Source organism: Amblyomma mixtum, chromosome 8 (assembly GCF_055824585.1).
Source record: "Amblyomma mixtum isolate Tamu chromosome 8, ASM5582458v1, whole genome shotgun sequence".
Taxonomy (NCBI): Eukaryota; Metazoa; Arthropoda; class Arachnida; order Ixodida; family Ixodidae; genus Amblyomma; species Amblyomma mixtum.
The window spans coordinates 64,326,857-64,353,922 of record NC_143019.1 but is presented as its reverse complement, the minus strand read 5'-3'; the positions used below and the strand labels follow the sequence as shown (position 1 = coordinate 64,353,922).

The 27,066-nt window shown below is 47.7% G+C and overlaps 1 protein-coding gene across 4 annotated transcripts in view; it reads right to left on the bottom strand.

The window, feature by feature from the left end:
• Positions 1–27,066, bottom strand: part of LOC149332760 (homeobox protein Meis1-like) — a 410,486-nt gene that overhangs the window by 325,460 nt on the left and 57,960 nt on the right. For all 4 annotated transcript variants that reach the window (XM_089558348.1, XM_089558347.1, XM_089558350.1 and 1 more), the window contains exon 2: positions 17,706–17,944. In XM_089558348.1, the coding sequence (XP_089414474.1) occupies positions 17,706–17,944 (239 nt within the window). The remainder of the gene's footprint in view (positions 1–17,705; positions 17,945–27,066) is intronic.

The following is a 27,066-nucleotide window of genomic DNA, read 5'->3' as shown; positions in this document are numbered from 1 at the left end:
ACATTCCCGCTATAGCTATGGGCCTTTGAGGAGCCGCTCGGGAGGAAGCTGTTAAAAAGGGGACGGCCTCGTCGTCGGAGTCGTTATTGCGCCGACGAGACGCCTGCTGCCGCCGCAACAGCCACCGCGCGTACACGGCGTGCGCGGCAGAAGTTCGCTGCTTCGGCACGGCCCCGCATGTAAGACACACGGTGTACATTCAGGACAGGTGCTGCCTGGCTCACGAGGAAAGGAGGGGGGTCTGTGTTATAAGCCACGGTGGCATATACGTAACGAAAACAGAAGAGCGAAAAAGGGCATTCGCCTCTCGCCTCAGGCGTTACGACTCCTGTGACCTCGCGTTGCCAGACGAACCGACGCGCTTTTGCAGACGTGCTGCTGTGCGCTTGCAGATGCTTGGCCGACAGGAGCTGGCAGTCCAATTCCTCGAAATAATTAATTGTGGTAGTTAAATTTACGCGTCATTATCTCTTCTTTTTCTGCAGATGTATAAAATGGTATTTCCATTTGAAACAAAAACCGAGTGACAAAGGAGATTTTTTTTTTTATTTTCTTCCATCTCTCACTCTACAGTGTAACTGGAGCGGCCTGGTAAATAAAGTTGGCAGTTCAATAATGTTTTAAACGCAGTCAATATACAGAGCTCTACGCTTCGTTGCCACAAGTGTACGTACAGCCTTTGTCAAAAGTTTCGAGCCCAGGGAGTTTTCTTTTGAGCCACTCTGTGTCGTTCTTAATGGATCTCTAGCGCTCCAAATTTCCTGGATATGAGAAGATTTCTGGTACCGCCTCCTGCAATAGGTAGGACTTCCATGAATGCTCCTGGAGTCCCAATATAAAGCTAAGTGAACCCCCCGGGCTCTAAACTTTTGACAAAGACTGTACCAGCTGTGTACCATAATTCATCAGACTACACAACTGCTTATTTTCATACTAAAACAACGTGACAAACACCATTGTTATTTTTCCACGAAGATAAACACTTACGTAAACTTCGATCCGACCGCGGCTGCCGAATTTCGATGGAGACGAAATTCAAGAGGGTCATGTACTGTGCGATGTCAGTGGACGTTAAAGAACCCCAGGTGGTCGAAATTTCCGGAGCCCTTCACTACGGCGTCCCTCATAGCCTGAGTCGCTTTGGGACGTAAAACCCCCATAAATCTGAAACTTGCATAAACTCGGACGGCCTCACGTACAGTTCCGCTTACGCTAATTACGGCTCAAAAACCCCGCGCAAAAGTGTAATCGCTTGAGCCAGGCAGCCAGCACGAGGCAGGTTGCTATCAAACCGTTAACAAATGCTCCTACATGCGTGTTGACAGGGCACGAAAAGAGAAAAAAGGTGAAGACACCAAAAAAAAAAAAAAACAGCACGGGTTGATAAAACGTTGCGTGGAGCACACACGCCGGAAAGACGCAAAAGCAAAAAAGTAAAAACGCGGCAACCCAGAGCTGAGGGTGTACATGTATATATAGCACTGAAAAACGTACCAGCAATCGTTCGTTTGGCTTCTGACATTATACGCAGCAAAAACCACTTGCGTGCCCGACCCCCGACGACTCGGCTAAAACAGCTCGCGGGAAAGTATCGCTCTTAAAGGAGTATAGACACCTAACTTTTGTTGCGTGATTTTATTGTTTGTAATGACGCGTAAGGCATTATTATATATGGAATATCACGTACTATTCTCCTACAACCACTAAATAATTTATAATCAAATCTCTTTATTCTGTTGTTTCGGTTTCGGTTTCAACAGCTGAACGATGACTATGACGTTAAAGTGTGATTCTAGGTAACGTGAGGCATGGAAAAAGTGCAATATAATCGCTGCTTCAACATTTTTTTGTCATTCCGGCTCTTGAGAAAGGCTGGCTTCAGCACTGCACGTTGTGAATTAAAACGATCAAGCAGCGATTGTATTGACGGTTTTCCATGCCTCATGTGACATATAACCACACTGACTTCGCAGCCACGGTTCGGCTGTTGAAACCGAAAACGAAACAGCATGACAGAAAAATTTGATTAGAAATTATTTAGCGGTCGTAGGAGAATGCCACATAGTGGTTCGTGCGTTGTGCCTTCCGCATAATTGTGGACATGAAAACATGCCACTAAAATTAGCACTCTATACTTCTTTAAATTTTCAGCTCCCTTAAGGGCGTGAAAGCTGTTAACCGGGAGCTAAAACCTTTAAAGGGTGTCGTTGAGCAGCACGTTTGAATGTGCTGACGGACACCCTAGACGTTAGCAGCATAGAAAGTACCACATTGAAATTTGTAACTCCTTTAAGGATGTGGAAGGACTTGTCCAAGGGCTAACACCCTTTGAGTGATGTGAATAAGTGAGAACCTTTAAATGCGCTCTCGGCGTTCTAATAACAACGTTGCAATGCAACCACCAGAAAAACTGCTGCCTATATTCACAGGGCATAACGGTTTGCAAGTCTTGCTGTTATACCGTAATTCCATTTCTGTACTTTTTCCACGCGAAATCTCGGCGAGTGCTGCAAGTCGAGCACACCTTCCAACCTCTCCCCGCGCATGGGCTTTCAGCGCGTACACACTACAGCCCTTGTTTTCACCATCACGTCAATATGTGATAACCACGGGGCGGTGCAGAGGAGCAGCCATGCGTGCACGCGTGCTTGCATTGGATAGGCCTTTCGGGGTAGTTCCACAAAGCGGTGCTCAGTGTTTCCTTTAAGCGGGTGAATTCGCCTGAACGCGTTTCTAATCGTCAATATGAGCCACCGCTATAATGTAGACTGCCGCTCGATGACGCGCAATCTGAAAGGACTGCGTGAAGTGACTGAATGGTCTAAGCTAATGCACACGCTGTCTGAACCACAGGTTCACACCACGGCCCAATGTTTTCACGTTCTAACGTTCTCGAACCCCTCAGCGTTTTGCTTTCTCAGACAAGCACATGATAAAACGCCTTTTATCGAATCATTGAGCTACAAATGCATGCAGACGGCAAGTTCAACTAGCGCCAAATACGACTTCCAGTTTGTGAGATCTCGTAAAAGTATGCCACAGACCGCATCACAAAGTGTTCTTCAAAGAGAGCTTGCCTTTGGGAAGGTTTCAGCACCACTTATTTACACAGTGCGGTTGCTATAAAACACAGAGCGTCAAAGTTGTTACTGCCAAGCAGCAGAAACCCTTCGTTTTGAAGGACGCAGTGCTGCGCTACTGATATCGTTTTTACACGATCACAGCAACACTTGTGATGCCAGACATACTGGCAGGAGCAAACATGCCTAACGCAAACAAACTGGTTTTCTGCCGCTGTCCAAGAGACAGAACTAGGATAAAATTATAGCTACAGGACTCGCCATTCGTCTAGCTAGAACGTTAGCTAACCATTGTCTCCCTGTGCCAGGATCACGGCGCTCCAAACCTCAACACCACCCGCCGCGTTCTGTTCACAATACGTGGAAGATGGACGGTGCCAGCCCGTCCTGCGCACACAGCACCGTACGCAGCTGACCGACAAACGGCGGCGCCGGCTCCAATTAGTATCGTCGCAGACGAACCATGAGGCAGCAAGCAACGCGTCAACTAATTGAAATCGATAAAGCGTACGTGAGGTGGCCCCCGCTTATGTGGAGAAGCCAACGGAAAGGAGGAACAGGGGAAGAGTCCCAGACGCGTGCGTCGATGCATCGCGGTCGCAACACGTCGAACAAAAAGTACAGCCGCCGGCCACTGCCATATAGCGCCGCCATCACCGACCCGCGGGGCGCTAAACGTGCGCGAGGAGCACGCAGCGAGAGCTAAACGGAGCTAACGCCATGTGATTAGCACCACCCTGTGGCGTGTGTGACGGACAGACGGACACGCGGTTACATTGCAGACAACTGTAAATTACAGCTTGATGAAAAGCTGTCAATTCTTAAAGGCGTCTGCCTTATCTAAACGATGTTGCAAACAAGAAAAAAAACGTGCTAGAACTCTCCTGAACCTTGAGTTACCAGGAAAAAAAAATAAAAAAATCTGTGAAGAGTGTACAAATGCTTGTGTGCACTCTTCTCACTTATACCGTCTTCGAGCGTCCTTTCAATCGAAGGGAGAGGGATTTTAATTTCCGATCCAACCTGCAGAGGTGATGAGCTTCGAACACTTCTAAAGCTGTCGATGGACATCAACTTGAGCCTACATTTCATCAGGCGTTACAAAATATAACATTTTTCAATGTGTGATGCCGGCGTAACAAGTCGACTATAGAACTAGTTCGCTTCTTCCTAATTTTGCGGTGAATTTTTTCGAAGCAGTAATGTTTGCACGGCATAATAGCGAAGCATTCACCCCTACACGGGAAAAAAATCTGCCGTAACGACGAGCTCACAAGACAAAAACATTCTAAAAAAAAAAACTCATAATACCACACAGAAACTCCGACAAGCACAATACTTATATGATTTTGCAACGGTGCACACAATGCTTTTCTCCAAGCTACTGGCATACAGCACCTCAAACTGCAACCGCACAGAGTAACACCGCACAGAAAGTGCGTAGCACGCGACTCCCAGTCCATAGTGCAGACGTAAACAAGATTCTGGGCGCCGTGCTAACGCCACGTAAAGATTGAAAAATAAAATACGAGAGAAGCGAAGAGGAAATCAATACCGGCACGCGATAAAGTGCCAAAGCGGTTCAGCGCAAAACCGACGAGCCCAACGTGACAATGAGAATCACCGCCCACATCGGTTCTTCACTTACTTCCTGCACAGGTATACAGGTATATACGCGTCCCGTCCCAGTAAAGCCATCAGTGCGCCGCGAAAAGTATGAAGAGAAGTCATCACCATATCGAAAAACACCCATGTGGAGAAATGGAACAAAAGAAAGAGAGAAAGAAAGAAAGAAAAAAAGAAAGAAAGGAAGAAACAAGTAATGAAGGAAGTAAAGAAAGAAGGAAGTAAAGAAGGAAGGAAGGAAAGAGAGAGAAAAGAACGAAAGAAGGACAGAAGTAAAGAAAGAGAGAGAAAGAAAGAGAGAAAGAAAGAGAGAAAGAAAGAAAGAAAGAGAGAAAGAAAGAAAGAGAGAAAGAAAGAAAGAAAGAAAGAACGAAAGAAAGAAAGAAACAAGTAATGAAGGAAGTAAAGAAAGAAGGAAAGAAAGAAAGAAGGAAAGAAAGAGAGAAGGAAAGAAAGAAAGAGAGAGAGAAAGAAAGAAAGAAAGAAAGAAAGAAAGAAAGAAAGAAAGAAAGAAAGAAAGAAAGAAAGAAAGAGAAAGAGAGAAAGAAAGAAGGAAAGAAGGAAAGAAAGAAAGGAATTCGTAGCTGTATCTTGCACCGTACTGAGATCATTGAAATTCGAATAAGACGCAACGTCAAGAACGCATAGTATAAGACAACGAAAACACAAGCGTTATGTTTGTCGTCTGGTGCTATCTATTACCTCTGTAGCCGCTTGTTCTATTTAAGCTTGCAGCAAAAACACATCCGGCAGCATACCTTCCGATCATCCTCGTCCTCAGCCTTGATGCAAATGAGCAGCACAGTCGTCAGCGTTTCTCTCTAAGTGTGCTCACTAGTATCTTCAGTATCTACACGATATACAATTACGCATCACCTTAGTATGCCCAGAGAGTTTTATACGACTACATGAAGACGGCTCCCCCTCCGTGTTGCTGCGCACATCGCTGTAAATCACTGACGAAGTGATGTGGAAATAGGCACAACGAGCTAGCCTGGAGACAATGAACAGAGCGACACATAACTTCAAGTACATTTAGTTCCCCCCTCCACCTCCTGTCTTGAAAGCCGCCCATTGCGAACTTATAACACAAGGTCGTCTTACGATTCCAGTAAAAACATCTTCACCACGATGCTTGACAACTCTGCATTATTGAAATTCAGAGCAGAGGAGGGGGCCCTTACAAAATGTCTTTAAACAGTCTATGGGCTGTCCATAGGCTGTTGTCATTAAAGTCTACACACATTTTTTACAGACAAATCCCATAGAATAGCCTATATACAATACAAATCATATAGGCAGTCAATAGATCATTGCCCATCCATTTTTCGTAGACTTTGTATGCGTGAATAGAAAAAGCAAATGCCTATAGGAAGGCAAAAATCTATATTAAGTCTATGGAAAGTCAATACACCATTCTTATAAGCGAGAGAGTTCGTGTTTGCTTATGATATCTTGTGGGTGAGGATGAATATCCAGTGGGTGAGGAGTCACATCCTCACCTATGAGAGCCTTAATCGATAGATTCACAGGTGACGTAAGTTCCGGCTATGTTAAAACAGATGCTTGGGCAAGTTGGTAACTCATTTTCACCGGAACAGCGCGCACTAAGACACGGACACGAAGGGAAACACGACACACACGCTATGATTTTCAAAAGCGAACCTTACGGCCTGGGAACTTCTGATCAAACCTCCACATACAGTACAAGTGCAGAAGCCACAGAAGCTTTGTGTTCCATCCGTGCGACAGAACAGTGCCACGTGTCGGGTCATTAAATACATGTACGAACAAGCCGGAACTGCTCGCGGAGTGTAAAATAGCAGACCTGACAGAAGCGAGAGCCAAAAACACAAAGCAAAACGGCGCCGATCTGTTGCCGGAAGCAGTAATTATACATGTCGAGTTCAGCCTCAATAAACTCGGCTTTGGGAACAGCCCACCTGCAGCTACAGGTTTCGAGACCCAACAGCATGAGAAACAATTCTAAAACCACCTCGTCGTTGCTATAAACGTACATCTTTCCAATGACTCCGCAAAACATTGATTCCTTGATAATGTGTATGGAATCATGGCTTGCACGCACCAATGCGGTATGAATGTTTGGATACTTAAGCAACGTGTATAACAAAATGGCGCATACATCAATAAAGCGGCCTGACCTGGGTGGGGTCAGGCCGCTTTATTGATGCATGCGCCATTTTCTTCTATTTTTGTTCTAAATTTGCAGCAGTGGTAAACGATGCGTACAACGATATAATGGTTACAAGGCCGTCGAACTCAGCTACATTGAGGCTTTTTATTACGTACACATACCCAACAATTGTGGAGAAAAAAATTTTTGAACGTGAAAGAGTTTATGAGCGCAATTTTTTCATGTATTGTAAGGTTTTACTACAACAATCAATATATACAGAGATCTCCCTTCGGCAGGGCTGAATTTTTTTGCTATTAGCGTTTTTACCATCGTCAAAAGCCCTCCCCATTGTTTTTTTTGCGGCAGACAACTGCTCGATGCGGGCGATGGAACCACTTTAAAAGAAAGATTTTGCTACATAAAGAAAGAAGGGACAGTTACCTTCAATATTTCCATAAAAGTATCTCACAGTTATCCAATATTCGAAATTTTCGTCCAACAATGTCGGACATGAAACGCACACATCACAGCTTCCGATTTCTGTACATACCTACGATGTTCGCAGGAAGCGATAAAAGCGCCAAGCGAAAGCACATCAAGTGCAAGCTTTCAACCGAGCTTCTATACGACGCCATTTGTGACCGAAGAGAGCGCATTACGCGATAATACATTTTCGCTCGCAGAAACGTCGAAAAAGAAAGGATCAAACGGCCCCGAGACGAACAGCACGATAGGATGTTCCTATAGTGAAACATGCTGCTTTGGATTGAACCCGCAGATACACATGTATGAATAAGGACGGATGTCTCCTCTCGTATAAGCGTGAAATAAAAAAAAAATAATTCGTAAAACAACACCGATTTATGTCTCTGTGGAATGATTCAGCAGGCGCTAGTGATATAGTCTACACACTCCGCTGCGTACTGATTTTGCAGATGCGTATGCCGTAATCCTAAGCTTACTCCGTTTGAGAAACGATTGACGTCTATGCATGCGTCCCCACTGAGCACTCGCATACCGTTAGCCTGTACACGCTGCTGATAATAAATTGCTTTAGCACCGCGTAGTAGTATTAACCCGCTTCAAAACTCCCCACAGTGCGAACAAAAGACACGTACGGAAAGGGGATTTGAAGCAAGTACAACCAACTAGCCAAGCAGACCGTCTTGAGCGTACTAACGTGTATGTACAACAGATCAAGTGGGTACTTAGTGCGCATGTGCAGTGAAAAGTGGCGCCCCCAAACGGCCCTTCAGGGTAACTGGTCGACGACAACAGCTAGTTGCCTACGGCCTTCCCGCTCGACTGAAACTCTCCAATACTTAGCCCCCGGTTACCCTCATGACGCAACTACTGCACAGCACGGACTGAATACGCAGAAGCAGATGAGGCACACGTGCAGACCAACGCTTCTTAAACGAGCAAGCACTTGTGACGTTCGCACACGCTGATGCAGATTCGATCGCAGAGCACATGCGCATAACGGCACTATTGTCCGCCCGTGGACTGCCGTGCGTTCTCCTTGGCGCTTGAATGTGGCTCAGTCCTACAAAGCGGGACGAGGAAAAAAAGAAAAGAAAAAGCACGAACCGGATCGTGATACTGCAAACACAGCGCATGAGCGATCGTTCGCATATGCGTACGCACATGCGTAGGATGTTGAGCCAGGGTAGAAAAAGAAAATAAAGAACCCAAATAGAGAGATATAGGGAAAGGAGGACGGAGCCTAGAGAGAGGGGGGACAGCAAGCTGCGGGAAGGGTCTCATCGATTAAACCGCAGCTGCCCTGCGTCTGAGGCGAACAATGAAGCGTGTGCTCGGGAGGAACGCGTAGGTGTCAGGCGCCGCGCAGTGCTGTACAACGCAGCGCTTGCAGGCGCGCGCAGGGCTCACGTCGGCCGCATAAAGGCGGGAGACAAGAGAACGACACCCGCTGGGCTTTCGCCGAGCGCGTCACACACGTCAGGTGGCTGGATGCACAGAAGGCGAACTTGATTCGGTAATGTCAAATGTGAGGAAAAGCTACGGTCGTCGCACGCGACGCAACGCGGGCACGATATATAAATTAGGCACCCGAGAGCGCACGTACAGGGTTGGTCAAAAGTTCCCAGGCCACATGGTCCGCTTTTCATCGGTATATCCTGACACTTAAGATTCCGATAAAGCTATCAAGTTTCCCAGATGGTAGAACGATCCTTCTATTCTCTACAGATATATTGAGCTTCGAGGGTATCTCAACTGCCCGACTATGCTGGTCGAAAGCAAACCCTGTGGCCATGGAACTTTTGACTGACCCTGTACGTCTTTGTCAAAAGTAACCAGGCTGCATGGTTTGCTTCTAGCTCGTACAGTGGAGCCCTTACAGCTTCCCTAATGCTGAAATGGCCGTTAGAGGTAAGGACTGGGAGGGAGGGGGGGGGGGGGGGGGAGGGGGGTTCTTGCTTTCCAACACCTTTCGATCTTTAGGAAAGCCACAAGGGCTCCACTATACAAGCTAGGAGCAAACCATGCAGCCTGGTTACTTTTGACAAAGACGGTACATGCGCACATGAGCGTACGCCACACGCCTCGTCTTGACAGAGATGACGACGGCTATCCTCTTTACAACGGGTCGCCGCTACGTCTTGGTGCGGCTGCGCCAAGAATTTTTTTTTAATAAAAACAAGAGATCAGACGCAGGAGAGAAAGACACAGCTACTTTAATTGTTCACAGCATAGTTAAATAAGTGCACCCTGTGCGCTCACTGCTCACGTCGCGTCACGATTCATTGACATTGCAACGCCGCATTTAGCCACCGAAACTCCAGGCGTCGCTATGCGTTCTGAACCCCTCTGTGGCTCACTGTAGACTACCGAAACCCGTGGGCTGCCTGAGGTGAAAACCGCTGCTTCTTTTCATTTGTTTCTTTCCATTCGCCTCATTTTCTTTAATTCTTTATTACCCCCCCCCCCCCCCCCCCCCCCGTCACACATACGTACACTCTAAGAGGGATGCAACTCGAGAACGAAGCGGCAAATGCCCCACAAAGAAGGCTCGCCGGCAAATGGCAGAGAACAAGCGCCAGGACGTCGTGGTTAATCCGCTTAATCCGCGGTTAATCCCCTTGCAGCTTCCAGCCTCCTGCGATGTCACACTAGTAGACGCAAGGGGAACACACGAGACGCCATTGGCCGCCGGCCTCCTTTGAAAGGCATTTGCCGCTTCGTTTTTGCGGGTTGTGTAACCGAATATACTATAATGATTTCGCCACACCCTGCATATGTAGCAAAGAAAAACGCTAACTTTATGGAAGTCGAATGCCAATGTACTGTAGTGCATTTCCTACAATGACTACAATGCTAAGCCGAAAAACAATACCACCCACTTCAGCCGCCACGGTGGCTCAGTGGTTACGGCGCTCGGCTGCTGGCCCGAAATACGCTGGTTCGATCCCGGCCGCGGCGGCTGAATTTCGATGAAGGCGAAATTCTAGAGGCTCGTCTATACTATGCGATATCAGTGCACGTTAAAGAACCCCAGGTGGTCGAAATTTCCGGAGCCCTTCACTGCGGCGTCCCTCATAGCCTGAGTCGCTTTGGGACGTTAAACCTCAATAAACCAAACCAATAAACCGAACCAATGCCACCCACTTCGGGTCCGCACGCGTGACGTTTCCTCGCGTCCAATGCAACTTGTACCGCGAAACGCACGCAAAGCGAAGCGAACATCCTTTTAACAGTGTACGCGTTCGTCGAAGCACAAAGCGGAAAAAGCAAATGGCCCTCACGCTGCAGCAGGAAAACTGGAATTAACGAGGTGCAATCCACGTATGCAATACAGAAGAAGCACATGTGCCGCACAACTCCCCCCCTCGTCACTCTCCTGCCCACGCTTATCCCCGTGTCGCACTACTCAGCTGTCAAAAAAAGAAAAAGAAACGCACTCATGGAATAACGCACTAATGCGACAAACCACGCACTCTGTGTGTGCGCGGGCGGTTGTGTGCATAGACAGCGAAGAGAGAGCGCATATGCATCTTCCACATGCTGGCTGCTTGCAAGCTATGTATACGGGCCCGAGCAGCTTACATCAAACGCGGAGGTTGGCTACGGGGGTGGGGGAGTAGGGAAGGATCGTTCCACGAATCGCCGCGAGTGCAACGCACGCATTACGGCTGGAAACACCACACAGCTATCTCCATATAGAGTAGCGCTTTCGAGAAGCGTATAATAATATACTTATACCCTCGCCAGTTTTGACCCGGAAATATTTTCACATGTGCCGCTCTGACACCTCTGTTTCAAGCGCGACAGTGCGCACAGTGAGTATGTAGGGTGAGAAAGGTGTCCATTATCGGCGGCTAGGTAGAAGAGACCAAATGATATGCAACGAAAATCAGTGTAGCCGTAATTTGGTGCAGCGTACCGGATTTTGTCGCGTCCCGTTCGCACGCGGTGACGCACACAACCCTCGTGCATCGTTTATTACGTCAACGGCGCTTTGATTTCGCGGAAAAAAAATTGCGAGGACACTTTGGCAACTAAAGTGTTCAGAGGCGAAAGCCGAGGACACTATGTCGCGACGACTTCCGGTGGATATGACGTCACACCGCTCCAGTGGCTATATCGATACCCGAATTATAAATCTTACGGGGATCTTAAGTGTTAATTCCACTTAATCACACATCTTTACATCTAATTTGACACAAATTCGGTGTTTTTCCGACCATTCTGTGACAATTTTCACTATGCCCTGACGGCTTCCGGTGGATGTGACGCCACATTGTTCCCGTGGCTATATCGACGTCCGCGCTATTTCGACGCAATTTCGACATTTTTGCCTATAACAAATTAACCGATTAATCTACAGTCATCAATCTTGGCTTCTACGTTAGTTTTTTCTTCCTCTATCCGGAGCAACCATTGGTTTTCTTCTATCTTGTTTACTTCCCGAGTTAAACGAGTTAACGCCTTGTTAACGGACGACAGTATGAGCCACTAAAGTCTTTCGCCTTAAAACAACATCACGTGTCAGAACTGACGACGTGGTCAATACAAGCCCGGCCGTCTGGATCCAGGCGGCCCTGATTCAAACCAAGTGGTGCAGAATACCGTGTTTTCGATTTCGACCGCAGGGGTCGTATTTCGATGGAGGCGAAATGCTAGAGGTTCATGTACTGTGTGATGTCAGAGCACGTTAAAAAAACCCAGGTGGTCGAAATTATTCGGAGCCCTCCGCTACGTCGTCCCTCATAGCCAGAGTCACTTAGGACGGTAAACCCCCATAAACGAAACCAAACCACATATTAACGTGCATATTAAATTAGTTTTCGCCTGTGGAATCCTGACTGGGGCCGTAAGGTTTGGTTCGGTTTATTGGGGATTAACGTTCCGAAGCAACCCAGACTATGAGGGACGCCGTAGTGAAGGGCTCCGGAAACTTCGACCACCTGGGATTCTCTAGCGTGCACTGACATCGCACAGTACACGGGCCTCTAGAATTTCGCCTCCATTGAAATTCGGCCGCCGCGGCCGGGATCGAACCCGCGTCTTTCAGGTCAGCAGCCGAGCGCCGTAACCACTGAGCAACCGCGGTGGGGCTGGGCCGTAAGGTACGGGGGAACGAAATCTATACTGATGCGGGACCCATACGAAAGAATGTTTGCGAAATCCTGTACAGGTATACATATATACGAAACCTCAGTACGTTGACATGTTTTGTTTTCTTTTTGTTACTCTCTTTTCGAATTCTGTACGCGTTCGTATAAGGTCTGTTTACAGCGTGTATACACTTTTTTAAAGCCACGCAAGCAGCCGAGCGGCCCAGGAGGAACCGAGTCATGTGTTAAACACTCACTACACATTAATTAAAGCCGCAGCGAAAAGCCGCTGACTGCATCACGCTTCCTGTGACGAAACTGAACTACCGCTTTGCACGATGGCTTTCAACTGTCGCCTTACGAACAGCGATAATGCTAGCGACGCACAAATCGGCGTATCATGCAATAATACTTGTGTTTTTACATGAGCTTCTCTGTAAAGAATGCCTACAAACGCGGACAAGTGCTGAGCGTTGGCGCTCTCAAAGTTTTCTTTTTTCGTTGTTTTGAGAATCTCAGCATACACAACTGCGTTCGGCGCCAGCTGCCGTAAGTGAAGCTACGACTGCTTTGTTCATGGCGCTTGGTTCCATTTGAAGCCATGCTGACTATACATGCACCTGTATATGACCCTGATAGACCTCTCTGTACTTATTTATATACTGAGAACATTTCAACCACTTCCGCTGCACTTCATTCCGCGCAACGCCATCGGCTCTTGCATCCTTCCTTCGTGCGCTCAGATTTAGAGCAAGGACGGGGGTGTTCAACATAAGAGATTATTTCGATGAAAAAATCTCGTCGACCTATATGTTTTGGAACCAGAAACTCCTGTGCTACACGGAAATGCCTCTTCTCCCGGACCTCTCTTTTTTCCTCCTCGGCGCGTCGTCATCGAGCTTGAACAGTATATGGCAGAATACGTGGAAGCATGCCCCTGAAGGCGTTGCATCACCTAAATATTCATTTTTCCTCATTCCCAGCGTGATTCAGTCTTCTCATCCACTTTTCTTCCCGAAAGCCATCTATTTGCGTCCAGCAGATAAGGTTTGTACGGAGATATAAGGGGCTAGAACTGTGTTATACGAGAGTTGGTGGCGGCAGAAAATTACAGGGGTGGATGAGATTAAGAAATTTGCGGGAATACGGTGGCCGCGGCTGGCGAAGGACAGGGTTTATTGGAGAGACATGGGAGAGGCCTTTGCCCTGCAGTGGGCGTAGTCAGGCTGACTATGATGATGATGATGGGGCTCATATCTAGCCTCTGCAAGTTATACATGGCGAACCAGGGTGAAAAACAACTTCCTTTCTTTTTTTTTCCCCTTTTATTGACTACCTTGCATCCCCTGCCTTTATATGTATATCTGTTATCAAGACATTGTCGAGGAGGGTTTGCATTCACTGCCCGCATGCGCGCGTGTTCCCGCATCCTTTGTGAAGTCCGCGGAAGTCTACTCGTCTGTTTCAGCAAACGTCTCTCTGTTTTCCCTTTTTTTTTTTTGTTCGTTCTCAAGAGCGCTTTCCCCGTCTCCACACGACCCCGCGTACATGTGGAAGAGAGTGTGTTCCTGTTTCGCCAGCCGAGCTTGTTTTTCCGTTCCGCCGAGGGGCTTCGCAGGCTGCAAGCCGCTCGCCCTTTCCCCGAGGACCGGCGGCGGCGGAGCGAGCGGCTTGCGGCGCCCACCTGCTGCGAGACAACAGCTGCGAGCAGCAGCGACGCTGTTGCCACTGCTCGCTTCTGCTGCCGCTGCCATGTTTGCCGCTCGGTGTGAATCCTTGCGCGGCTGCAGCAGCAGCAGGTTGTGCCTCGCTCCACATACCCCCCCCTCCGCGACTCCCCCGACTACGTCTTATCGAACCGCGAGAGCTGACGATGTGGAATATGTGGCGCAATTACTATCTCTGATAAGCCCAACAGGCAGCGCGCACGCTTTAGAACATGGGAGGCGAACCGCAGAGCGCGCTCCTCGAAAATTTACCAGCATCCGCAACTCTTATTTGGTATAAATTTAAAACGAAGACAAGAACTACATATGAATTTCTTTAAATTTATAGCAACAAAAAATTACAAATGATGTGAGCCCGCCGCGGTGGCTCAGTGGTTACGGCGCTCGGCTGCTGACCCGAAAAACGCGGGTTCGATCCCGGCCGCGGCGGCCGAATTTCGATGAAGACGAAATTCTAGAGGCACGTGTGCTGTGCGATGTCAGTGCACGTTAAAGAATCCCAGATGGTCGAAATTTCCGGAGCCCTTCACTACGGCGTCCCTCATAGCCTGAGTTGCTTCGGGACGTTAAACCCCTATAAACCAAACCGAACCAAAAAAAAATTATTTGAAGAGACTTTTGCTCAGTTTCGTAAGGGTAGACGAACACCCGCAATCTGCCTCTTTAATTCTTTCAAGGAAGTTTTGCAGACACAACGGACCATTAAAAACGCAGTTAAGATCTTCTTTCTGAGAATACCAATATTACATGGAAACCCATTGCTTAGTTAAAACATTAAGTTGGGCTAGTTGGTAACGGCTTGAAGGAATCATATTCTTAGCGGTAAGAAACAGACACAACACCAAGATACACACAGCGGGTGTCCTGTGTGTGTGTATCTTGGTGTTGTGTCTGTTTCTTACCGCTAAGAATATGATTCCTTCAAGCCATTGCTTAGGCTCCGGCTTCTCTTTCCTCTCTGAGTACTTCCGTGCGATAGCAGTAACAGGCTCATTTCTCCTGATCACGGCGCCAGCGTGTTACAGCAACAGAGGCAAGGTTCCAACCTCCAGCAGTGACCCCATCACCTACTCACCGAGCTTCACACTGCAGACACCCACGCAGCAGCGGAGCGAAAAATCGATGGCTTGGCAAGATCGAATTCAATGAGCCAACGGGAAAGCGATCAATATAGTAAAAACGAAATATACAACCACTACAACTAACAGCTTCTGCTTCTTCTGGAACAGCAGTAGTAGTGCCATTGCGCAAAATACCGCGTCGGCGTGTGACAGCAAGGGAGTGAAGACTCCATTCTCCAGAAGCATCATGCGTACTCCCACCTCCAAACCCCAGAATCCTCCTCCCACCCACCTCCACCATCCAGAACGCCTCCACTCGATCGACTCCTCTCTCCAGAAGCGAAGCAGAAGCCCACGCAGCGGCGGAACGAAAGAGTGACGGCGAAATCAAAATTCAAAGCGAAAGGCAAAAGCCCCCTGCTGTGGCCGCGTATATCAGTTCGTATGATCGAACGTTATCTTATTTGCTGCACTGTTTGTTAGCGTGAAGTCAGGAAACCAACTGGCCCAAATGTCAGCTCAATAACCTCGTGCAGGTGAGGGGGTGGCCTGAGGGCAGGGCAGCCACAGTGCTTCGAGCCGACAGCATTGCAAATCCGAGAAACGTATCGACTTTGGAGTTTGCCGACACATCAGTACCAATTTCTTCACTCAGTCGACCCACATCTTAGATCAAGACTCTCACCCAGAATTCCTCGACATCTAGAAACACTTTACCGACTTCGTCTGAATGCTGCGTATACAAACGGCTTGCGATACCGTTTTGGACAAATGAACAGTCCGCATTGTAACAACTGTGTCTCGATAGAAACTGTGGAACATATCCTGCTTGAGTGCCCTACGTATGCTAACGAGCGTGCGTACTATGAACATTGCATGCAGAAGCTCTGCCCAGTGCCCCTAACGATGGACAAAGTTTTAGGTCCCTTAGCCTGCTTCAGGCAACAGAGACTTGCAATGAACTTTCTATTTACATATTTAAAAGACATTGGACATCTCGATAAGCTTTAAATCCACTTGCACGTTACCTTCCTGCATTCTTCATGCAGTGAACTTCGTCAGCCCATTTGTCGGACTATGCACTCCATCATTCCATAGGTTACATCAATACTCGCCATTGCACCCTCAGTACCCATTTCATGACCGCATTTTATCTTCGTTTTTTTAATCTCTTCCACGCTGCTCTCCTTCTGTCTTTAACTCCCGAATTCCCCTCCCTACGCAGAGTAGCATGCCAGCGTAATTGAAACGCCGGCTAAATTCTCTGTATTTCATTAAAGAGTCTCTCTCTCCAAGATCTAGCGGCAGCCAAGGGCGACCTCACAAGGAAGTTAGACGCTGGTGTTTCCTGTGCCACGTGGTCGCGTCGTAATTATCTGCAGAACTATTTTACCATACGAGTTACAAAATTTACCAAAAGACCAACGTGTCAAGATATCGCGCTCTGATTGGTCCAAAACATTTAACAGATGGAAAACAGAAGCGTCCCCTTTGAAACGAGGAGGCGGCTTTTTTTTCTTTATATTTCTTTAACGGTGTTATCGGTGTAATAAATCGCCCATAAATTCGTCCTTTTAATGACGATGATCGGCCTATAATTTAGTCAAATGCAATTTTTAATCCTGCGCTTGTAACCTTCACATCCCTGCTTCTGAGAGACCAATCTTCCAAACGCTTTTTGCTAACTTATACCAGATTCATTCACATGACCATTGCTATCTCTAAACCCTAAGGCCTCGGGTAGAGTGACCGCGCCTGAATGGACACCCGAACGGATACCGCCACATTCTAGTGTAAGATGTTAAATTGTTTCTGCAGATTTATCACATAGTGCGCATGAGTAACCTTCTTGGTTAAATTTTCTTTAGCAGCTTCGCGTTCTAAGACACAAGTGCTTAGTTGGCTGACTCTCGCGCCACCTGCGGCACAGAGACGAACTATTTGGAGCCGCTAAAAACAATTCTGGAGCAGCAAGAAAATTTTCGGGGCGCACCAGTAGTTGACTGCTCACCCCACAGGAGGCGCCTACATCTGCTAACCTGCAGAAAAGTGGTCACGGGTAGCACCAGGATTCTGATTCTGAGTTAAAACCACTTACTACTACTACTACTACTTCTAGTAAGTAGCAGTAGTGGTGGCTCAGTGGTTACGGCACTCGGCTGCTGACCCGGAAGACGCGGGTTCGACCCCGGCCGCGGCAGCTAAATTTCGATGGAGGCGAAATTCTAGAGGCCCGTGTACTGTGCGATGTCGGTGCACGTTAAAGAACCCCAGGTGGTCGAAATTTCCGGAGCCCTTCACTACGGCGTCTCTCACAGCCTGAGCCGCTTTGGGACGTTCAACCCCAATAAACCACTTACTACTACTACTTCGCAACCCGCAGGATCACGTATGTACGATGCATGGGGCCAGACTGCCGACGTGATCCTTACACGAAGACAGAAGACACCAGAGCAGAAGACAAAGACCCGAAGAAAACGCCATGGATCTCTCACCCGTAGATGGCGTCCTTGTCCCGCTTGTGGACGTCCGGCACGGCGCCCATGACGTGGTTGGCGGCCCCGGCGGCCCCGTGGTTGGCGTACATGGCGGCGGCGGCGGCGTTCATGGGGTGCGGACTGTGCGCCAGCGGCTGCATGCGCCCGTGAGGGTCGTAGCCGCCCAGCGGGCCCTCGAGGGCCGCGCCGCCCCCGCCGCCGGCGCCGGCGCCATAGTGGGACACCGGGTCGTCGTACTGCACACACACGCAGGACCATTCGTTAGTGGGGGCAATAGCACTGCACCGGTATCTCTAGACAAAATCAGGGCAGATGAATGAGCCGTTGAGATACACAGCCACGATTTCATTTAGGCGGAGCCTTTTTCTATGCGTACAAACCCCGTCGATGGGACAAATGTCGACTCCCGTCGATGGGACGATGAACTATAGCAGAATGGAACAACCTACCCGCTCATGTGTTTGTATCCGAAAATGTGCTTTCCGCCATTGAACAAATACTTGACCGTTAACCATTGTCTGTTGTTTGTTGCGACTTGTTTTATTTTCATGCTCAGTATTTACTACATCGCTTCTACGGAATTCTGCTGTTGGCGTCGTCTTCTGCTGGTCGCCGGAGTTCTCTGTATGTTTATCCCACTCATGCTTGGGCCTTAACGGCCTGCAGTATTGTATAAATAAATAAATAAACAAATAAATAAATTAATTAATTAATTAATTAATAAAAAGCCGTCGATATGAACAAACCGGAAGCTCGAATTAGGTGAGTACGAGTCACAGAGAGCCCACCGTATGTACGAAAAAGGCGAACAGTCTACTCCAGTACGCAGCGTCAGTATCTTGAGAGCAGCTGGAGGGCCACACAGCAACGCGTTGTCATTGCCGATCCACTACCCCGAACGGCGCCAGGAGCGCACACCTGCCTCTACGCATGCGCAGTAGGCACTCGACTGGTCCGGTATATGCAAATGCTAGTAAATCTCCTCTATTCCAAGACTGTCTGATATCTAGAGCATCGTGGCAGCACCATTGCCGCTGGCTGGATTTGGACACTGAAAGAATACGGGGGACGGCGGTTTCTTGTTGGGTCACACGAAGCATTGAGAGAGAGAGAGAGAGCTGGTGAGCATGCATGGGCTCCGGGCAAAATAAAATATAAATACTCCTGATTATTGCAAAATGAAGGACCTGTGTTGATGGTGTTCTATTATTTTTGCGGGACGTCATTTAGCTCTACAAAAATGAACCGAATCAAGATCATTCTAGAAAATGCATGAAGAATAGTGCCGACACATGAGTAAAAAGGACGAGGCTAGTTGGGATCCAGGTAAATCAAATGGAAAAAAAAATAGCCTCGTGCTACAATTTTACACGCACTAGAATACAAATGCGTGGCGTACGATTTTACACAGAAACATCGCACAAGGAACAAAAATATTCACACGCCTAGGCAGCTCATCTCTCACGGCCTCAGTTAAATTGGTAGCAATTGCTGGAATATTTTTTACTAATGTAACGAGTTCGGTTTGATAACCTTTGTTCCATTGTAAATGAGTTTCAGATAATCACTCCACAGGTGATAACATGACTGAGAAATATAGCGCGTCGCTTGTCCTGTAGAGGCCAAGACTAAGACAAGAAACTGTATTTTGCTCTAGTATGAACTAGCCTACAGGACCGAGCAAAAGGTCTTAAGACAACGTTACTTGCAGAACAGGTGCCTGCCCTTACAAAAATGTCATCAGACAGCCATACACTGTCTATATGTACCTTCTGTGAGCTGTCTCAATTTCTCTTTGCCGGTGTCATTTTGAGGTATTCGACATGTCTCGAAGAAAGACAAGTGCACTCGTCGCAGCATTACCGATGAAACGATAAAACTTCGTACAGCGCTTCAATTTCTATTCTAAACATCGTCACCCCTTTCGTTTAATTTGGCTGAGTATACATATCAAAATAAGCAATACAACAGTCATCTCGTCCAATGGAAAACAGCAGCCCTTTTAAATAAGAATTTCAGTCCATTGTAACGCTAGCAAACCTTATGAACACTCTGAAGTTTTCTGAACACAAACCAGAGTTGTACACAAGGCGTTACAAGCAACAGATTACTTGGAATCAACTACTTGTATTTAACCGGGTCACCGCTGTCTTGTACGCCAATCCTCGCCGCGAGAAATATCATGGGACCACTCTGTAGGAAACCCCCGTCCTGTCAAATGGCGCCGCGACTTACCTACGACTTCCCCCAACTCGGGGGCTTCCACACAAAGCATGGAGCAACAGAGAAGCGCGGCGCTTCATGGAGGGCTTGCACACGTACTAGCGTCGAATCACTGCGCAGCTACGACCTGGCACGCAAGGTGTTCATAGGTTGTAATAATACTGCCCTTCCCTCCAACGCAAACACTCGAGTGTAACTGCTGATCTTTACAGAAGGAAATCTGGAAAAAGTAATGACGACAACTTCGAAAAAGAACTGTTCTTGACATTTGACAACGTGTAACGAAATATAAAGCAAGCCACAGTAGGGTATTTTAGCCTGACTAAGTTTGTGTTATGGCAATAAAAGTTTGAAGAAAAATAACGCTTTACTTATCGATAGCTCTTCTGTAGTTGTTTGGTTACTTTCCTAGGGCTGTAACTGGCCACTGTAACCAGTTAACTTTCAGACGGAGTAATTGCAATTTTAACCAGTTACGTATTTTCTGCAACGTGTACGAGACTGACATAAACGAAGGTCTGCGTGAGAAAGAGTGCCACCAAGTGTCGCAGCCCACATTATACCGCACAGGATGAAGCATTGATAATAGATAGAGTTAAAAAAAAAAAAGGGAGTTAGAATGAACCATAGGCGCCTGAGTGGAATAAACGCTCGGAAACAAGAACTGCAAACTAATAACCGGGGATTTTATATCGTTCTCGAGATTATACATACACTGGGTATCTTACAGTTACGTCGCCCTTTGGTCAGGAAGCACGGCGCGTTTTTTCGTGTAAGCATTTGCCATCGAAAGTGCGAATTTGAATTTCGCGTCACAGCATTTGAATTAGTGACGTCCAACAGGACGTCGCTAATTTTTTATGAAGTCTCTGTTTCTCTACTACATCATTGAAAGGTAGTCATTTATGGATCTAGTCTCATTTTACATTAGAGTTCATACCTCATTCAAGCTTGACAATCTACACGGCTCTTTCATTTGGCGCATCCAGGACTGCAGATTGACGCGCTTGTTACAATTCGGGGTTACGGGAGATTTAACAGCCACATCCTTACACACACGTCCGATGCTCCTTTCAAGCCACAGCATATGCTGACGACTGGTTCCACAGACCGCGCGGAATGCTGCGTATGACCTTTTGAAATCGTCATTAGTTAGCTCCTCACGTGGGTTTTGTTCAGCGCAGAGCGAACAAAACCTGCTGAAAGTGGTAAGAGAATACGTCTACTTGGGGCAGGTAGTGGCCGCTGATCCGGATCATGAGAGGGAAATGACTAGAAGAATAAGAACGGGGTGGAGCGCATATGGCAGGTTCTCTCCGATCATGAATGGCAGTTTACCAATATCCCTCAAGAAGAAAGTATACAACACCTGTGTCTTACCGGTACTCACCTATGGGGCAGAAACGTGGCAACTAACGAAAAGGGTTCACCCCCGTATTCACAAACCACACTTGCCCTTATCTTTAGCGCCCCTTCACTTTTCTGCTCCTTAACGCGTTTCAGAAACAGACCTTACCCTTAACGGTCCCCTTTAGCCCAACTTAAAATTCAGGTAAAGGGAGCCATTTAAGGTGCCAACCCAGGCACCTTAAACTGCTCCTTACCACAATTCAACATGGCGGCGTGCTACGATGACGACTTCAGTGATGCTGAATTCCAATGGCAGATCGAGACCGCTCCGTCGGATCGCATACGGAGCGCGTCGGAGCGCGTAGATTTGCCACCTCCCATTTTGCGATTGGAATGCCAGTGCTCCTCGGGAGCGCGATGCCAGCGCCGCAGCGGCGAGCCGCGGAAACTAGGCGCGCCGCCGGAGCGGACGCCCTGCTAGCTTCGTGTTCGAGTGCGACAGGAGTTGCGCGAGGCGCGATCTCCGCGTTGACAGACGCCGTCTCGGCGAAACACAAAGGAGGTAGTACGAAGGCCGTAATGTAAAACCAAAACCAAAGCGTATGTACAGGATGGTCCACTCTCCGTGAACACGCGAGTATGCGGCCGCGGTCTTCGGAGAGCCAGTGAGTCTGTCCCTACTGTTCACGAAAGAAGTGGCGGACGACGCGCAGGCAAGTTGCTCGCTGCTCGATTTTCCAGCCTTGCGACTGCGAGACGCAAGCCGCTGAACCAATCAGCGGGACAGTCGAGCTTTCGGCAACGACGCCGCCCGCGGACACGCCGAGCGACGAACTGCCGAGCGACGAACTGCGCTGCCCCCCGGCAAACGTTTCTCCCTGGCTGCCGTAGTCGTCGCTAAGCCTAACTGTTTTTCATCGATGCCGCAGCTGAGGGCGCTTCGGAATTGGTCAGCCTCCGGAGACCTTGTAAACGTGTCCCAGCCGACAGTTTCCCGGATTGTAACTCGATTGTCGAACATGATTGTCGAACCGACGTCGAGAAGCAAACACTCGCAAAAGAGGCGGGCGACGTGAAATCAACAAGCACATTATTGTGACGGCTACACTACAGGGTGGCCTGCAAAAGAAGAAAAAATGTCAAAATTGGAAAATTGTTTGCCTAAAATCTCTGATGCTTACTTGCAAGCGTGCTAGGAGAAATTTTTATTCACTTTTTGTCGTAGGAATAAATTATACGTGTATCTCCAGATGATTCCAACAAAAAAACTCGAGTAGCCTCGCTCCCATATCACCAACATTTTCGGATAGGAGCCCCTTTTCGTAAGGCGCCCTTAAAATCGCGTAAGGTTGGTTTTTGAGGCTGACTTCAGCCTTATCTTACGTTTCAACTTAGGCCGTCCTTGCCGAAGGCCCACTTAACGCTTTAAGGAAAGGAACATTTGTGAATACGGGGGTCAGATTAAGTTAAGGACAGATATTTGATACCAGAAAGAAGTTAAGGACATATCTTTGATATCAGAAGGCGAACACCTCGTCGTTTTGCTAATCCGCTTATCGCCAACGCTCCCTGCGTACGCTGTGGAGCTGGCCTCAGTACTCAAAGATGGCGCCCGTGTCGTTGCCCGAAAACTATCGACATGTGGGTTCTGTAGAATGTAGTGCGATGTCGATGCGCCACCGTTCACATTGGTTTCACCAGTCTCTAACCGGATCGTGCACATAGGCCCTTATGCGTACAGGTACAGGTGCCCACAAAAGTTTTCGGAACACGAAAATTCCCACAAAGCCTAAATACTGCGCAGCGTAAGCATGCAGCCATGAATTTAAGCGCGTGGTTTGTAGTTCGTAGCGCGACCTGCACAGTGCACCCGTCAGTGCCTGACTGCACTTCTATAGTTGGATACAGCTTAAAAAAAACAGCAGTTGCTAACACTGGGCCGCGGTCCGCGGCGTCCTGTATTACTCCGCTGACCAATCGCAACAGTAAACGAAATCATCTTTTTAATGTTTGACTATACCAAACAAACCATGTACAAAATTCTAGAGCTGATAATTTTTTTCTTGTGACAAGCTCCTTGTTTAGGTAACAAGAAACGTTTTAGCAGCAGACTACTTTTTTGTCGTGGAGGGATTCTGTGCGTGGAGGCTGAATGTGGGCGGAGCTTCACTGAAGACTTAAGTTGTATCCGACTATAGCCAGATAGGAAATTGACGATTTTCGTGATTTCGGCGTTCCGAAAAACTTTTGTGGGCAGCTATACACGAATTATGCATGTTGGTCATTACGGCTAAAGCTAAGAATGCCAAGGTCTGTTCTATCCATAGGTGGGTTCACGTTGGATCCTCATCCAATAGTGCACGACACTGAAAGAGAAAAAAAAAAGACCTAAAGTGATCGTATGTGTCTTATGCTGACTCATTTTGATCCTTTTACGAGAGACAATGGAGAAAATGCGCTTGAGCGATCGTGCCACATATTATTCGAGGGGACGCCCTGACGTCGCTCTCCCCCTTCTGTTCTTCCGAATGCATTCCTCTCCTATTCGTTCCAGACATTCTGCGCTCGCGCGGCGGACGTGTTTCACGGAACGCACACAGCGCGAGACGCGTCGCGGTAACCCCTCCCCGATGACGTCACCGCACGGCTGCGTGACGTCAATCACCGCCCAGTTCCTCTATTCCATCTTCTTTTTCATTTTACTCCCCCTCGGCGGGCCTTGGCTCGGATCCAGCCAGTCGACCCGAACGAACGGACCGAGAGTTTACGCCCAACCAGGCAGCAGCCAAGCCAAGAAGGCAAAGAAGACAGTAATAACCAGGCAACCCGGGAAGAAGTATAGCAGCTTCCCCAGTGGCTGGATATAAACAATCGTCTTGGGAGGGCCCTTGAGAAGAGCGTCTCAGTTTATACAGTTGGGTCAAGCACGGAACACACACACGCCAGCGAGGAGCTCGCAGGCATGCCCACTTCACTGTGTCCTCAATAAGCAAGAAGAAGAAGCGCCGCGCCGTGGCTCTCAAAACAACCGGCTCGCGCGCGCGTTGCAGCGCTAAGCCACAATCACTACCGGGAAGACGAAGCCCGTGAGAAGCGTCGATGTACGCCGCTCGCGAAGCAAAACACACCCGGTGTCCCGCCGCTGCCTCGGCGCGTCCATGTTGTGCTGGCCCGACCACCAGCCATGCGGGCCGGTGAGGGTAGCAGGTTTATGTATAATAGTCAGGCGGGAATTCAACGCTGGTCAACAAATATCTGGCCGGGGAGGCAGGTTAACAGAGGGCAGGAGACCTGAGAACGCCTACGCGAAATCACCAACAGTGCGGAGGTGTTGAATTCCTAGTGGATGGACTCCCTAGAACATTATGCACCTTCTTGTCGGCGGTTTGCTCCACTCGGAAGGGCTTATTTTGAGACCACCTACGCAAGCTCAGAGCCCATTCTGTAGGTCCAGGTTCTTGTCTCCTTCGACGCGAACGCCAGGAGTGGTGCTTATGTTAATATGCGAGTGTTTGCACAGTTACATCATTGCCATAAGAAAATTTCTTGCTGAACTTCAGCCAGACTTTTTCAAGGTTGTCATCATATTTTCGAAATCCGTTAAATGTTGTTCTGAAATTATTTCAAAACTGTGTGAACTAAGTCACAAAATTCATTTTCGCCACTGTCCGGCCCCTCTGAGACCTTGAAGAGCTAGGCGGCTGGGTGGCAGGTGGTTCACCTAGGTCACGTGACCTTGTGACGTCATCACAACCTGCCCACCATGCCAGAGGGCAGTTTAAGGCTCAGACGCGAGATGTTGCTCGGGAAAAGCAACCAGGTTCTCACAGGCACCTGCCATCCCAGAAGAGTAGCGCATAGCTTAAGCGCTGCACTACAGCGACAGGAGAGGTACGGGGACTCCCAGCGATCCTATGAATGTAAAAATCCAATTCACCTAGTAAATAGTTAATTGACACTAAGCACAGCAACTAGCGCACCTGTGTCGCATTTGCGCTAACCACGATAAATTACCTGTAATTTTTTTTTGTGCATTTGTCGGCTGGTCTGCAGTCTCAGTCACGACAGAACATTGAACACTAGTGAATCACGATCGTGGCTATCAGCCATTTCAGCACAGAAATACAACGATTTAGGATGAATGATGCATGCGGCCTGTACGAGTGGAGTGATTTCTGTGTATCCCTAGACTGTGTTCCATTCAAACCCATCGCATAAAAAAAAATCATTGTTTTGTTTTCCGTCTTTTCTGAAATCTGCCGACTTTTTCGTCTTTAAAATACGCCATTACAGTCAGTCATCGAAAGTCGACTTACTGGTATGACTTGTGCGTGATATGCGTGCGTCTTACCTTAATCATCACTAGCTTTCTTAACATGTTTCACAAAGATTTATATAAAATATGACATGCGTCTCGTGAATAAACTTGTTGTGCAATAAAATGCACCACTGACCTCCCACCCTCAGCGGATATGTGCATAAGGACCGGAAAGAACTTATAGTTCTTCCGATGTCGTGTCGCGCATCGCTAAAGCATCATTTTCCTTTTTCCTTAATGTTGTGCAGCTGTTTAATATGAAGCTTTTGTCTTCATTTTGCGAGGCTTTAGAACATGATGCGAAGAGCTTTTCAACCAACACCTAAAAAAAAAAAAATTAGTCGTAAAGCTTGCAGCGGCTAAATAGAAAAATAGCAGAAAGGTAATTGGATAAGTGATGGCAAATTTCTTAACATAGGAACAATGAGAGAAAGAAAAACAAGGTTTAAAAAATTAAAAGAAAAACCACATATAAAACTTGACAACAATGCAGCTTCATTGATCACCTATTAAGAAAGTATTACTTCAAGGTCCTTGTGGAGAATAGCTGAAATGGTACTTTTAGTTTTGTTACGGATCAGCATACATGCACGCACACTGAGTGAAACAGACAATGTGACCCAAAATGCCCACGAGAGTACCATGCCCACAGCTGCATGAGCATCGCGAGGCTGACGTAAACATCCTGCGTTCTGTGGAAGCGAGGAGGATGTGAAAACTCCGCGATTAGATGCAAATGATGCAGAAGGCAGATAGAATGCAAAAATAATAATTAGATAACTGCTTAATCATTATAAGAACGCCGATGACAACAACCTAGAGAACGGTTTAGAAAAGTGAGGCTGAGGACACGAGCATCGCGCATGGAGACACATCAATTTGAACTGCAGCTTTCTGAGCTGTATACATACAGACTTGTAGCACGCAGTTAATTTCCCACGTTTGTTTTATTTTGAAATTTCAGACGGTTAATATCGGCCGCTATCCTCGGGAATTTAAAATCAGGGATAGATTGTGTCGTCCTGCAGAGAACGCTCCATAGACTGAACATTTCAGCATTATTGCCGAAGATGAAAAAAACAAAATGTGAGCTAGTTTTCCTGAGGGATCCTGTCGGCTGCGCCAGTTTACGACTCTCCCGCAGTCTGACTTTATGAGTTCTCCAATCACTACATAGGCTTGGTAATCGAATTTGTTTATTCTCGAGTCCATGTCCAACCTTCTCACAGTCGCTTGTCCGCATCCTCATCGTCGGAGTTGTGTACAAAAGATATCAAATAATTTCAAACTGTACCCGGTCAAAAAATCCTTCAAAGTTCCTTCAGGGAGCCAACAGGATTCTTGACTGTCACCTCTACATGCACCTGATGGACCTGAAGGAATCTGCATGGATGCTCTGTTTGCAATGGCGCGACTCTGACGGGGCTGAAGGCATCTCCATTAGCAGCTCTGTTGGCACCGGCGCGG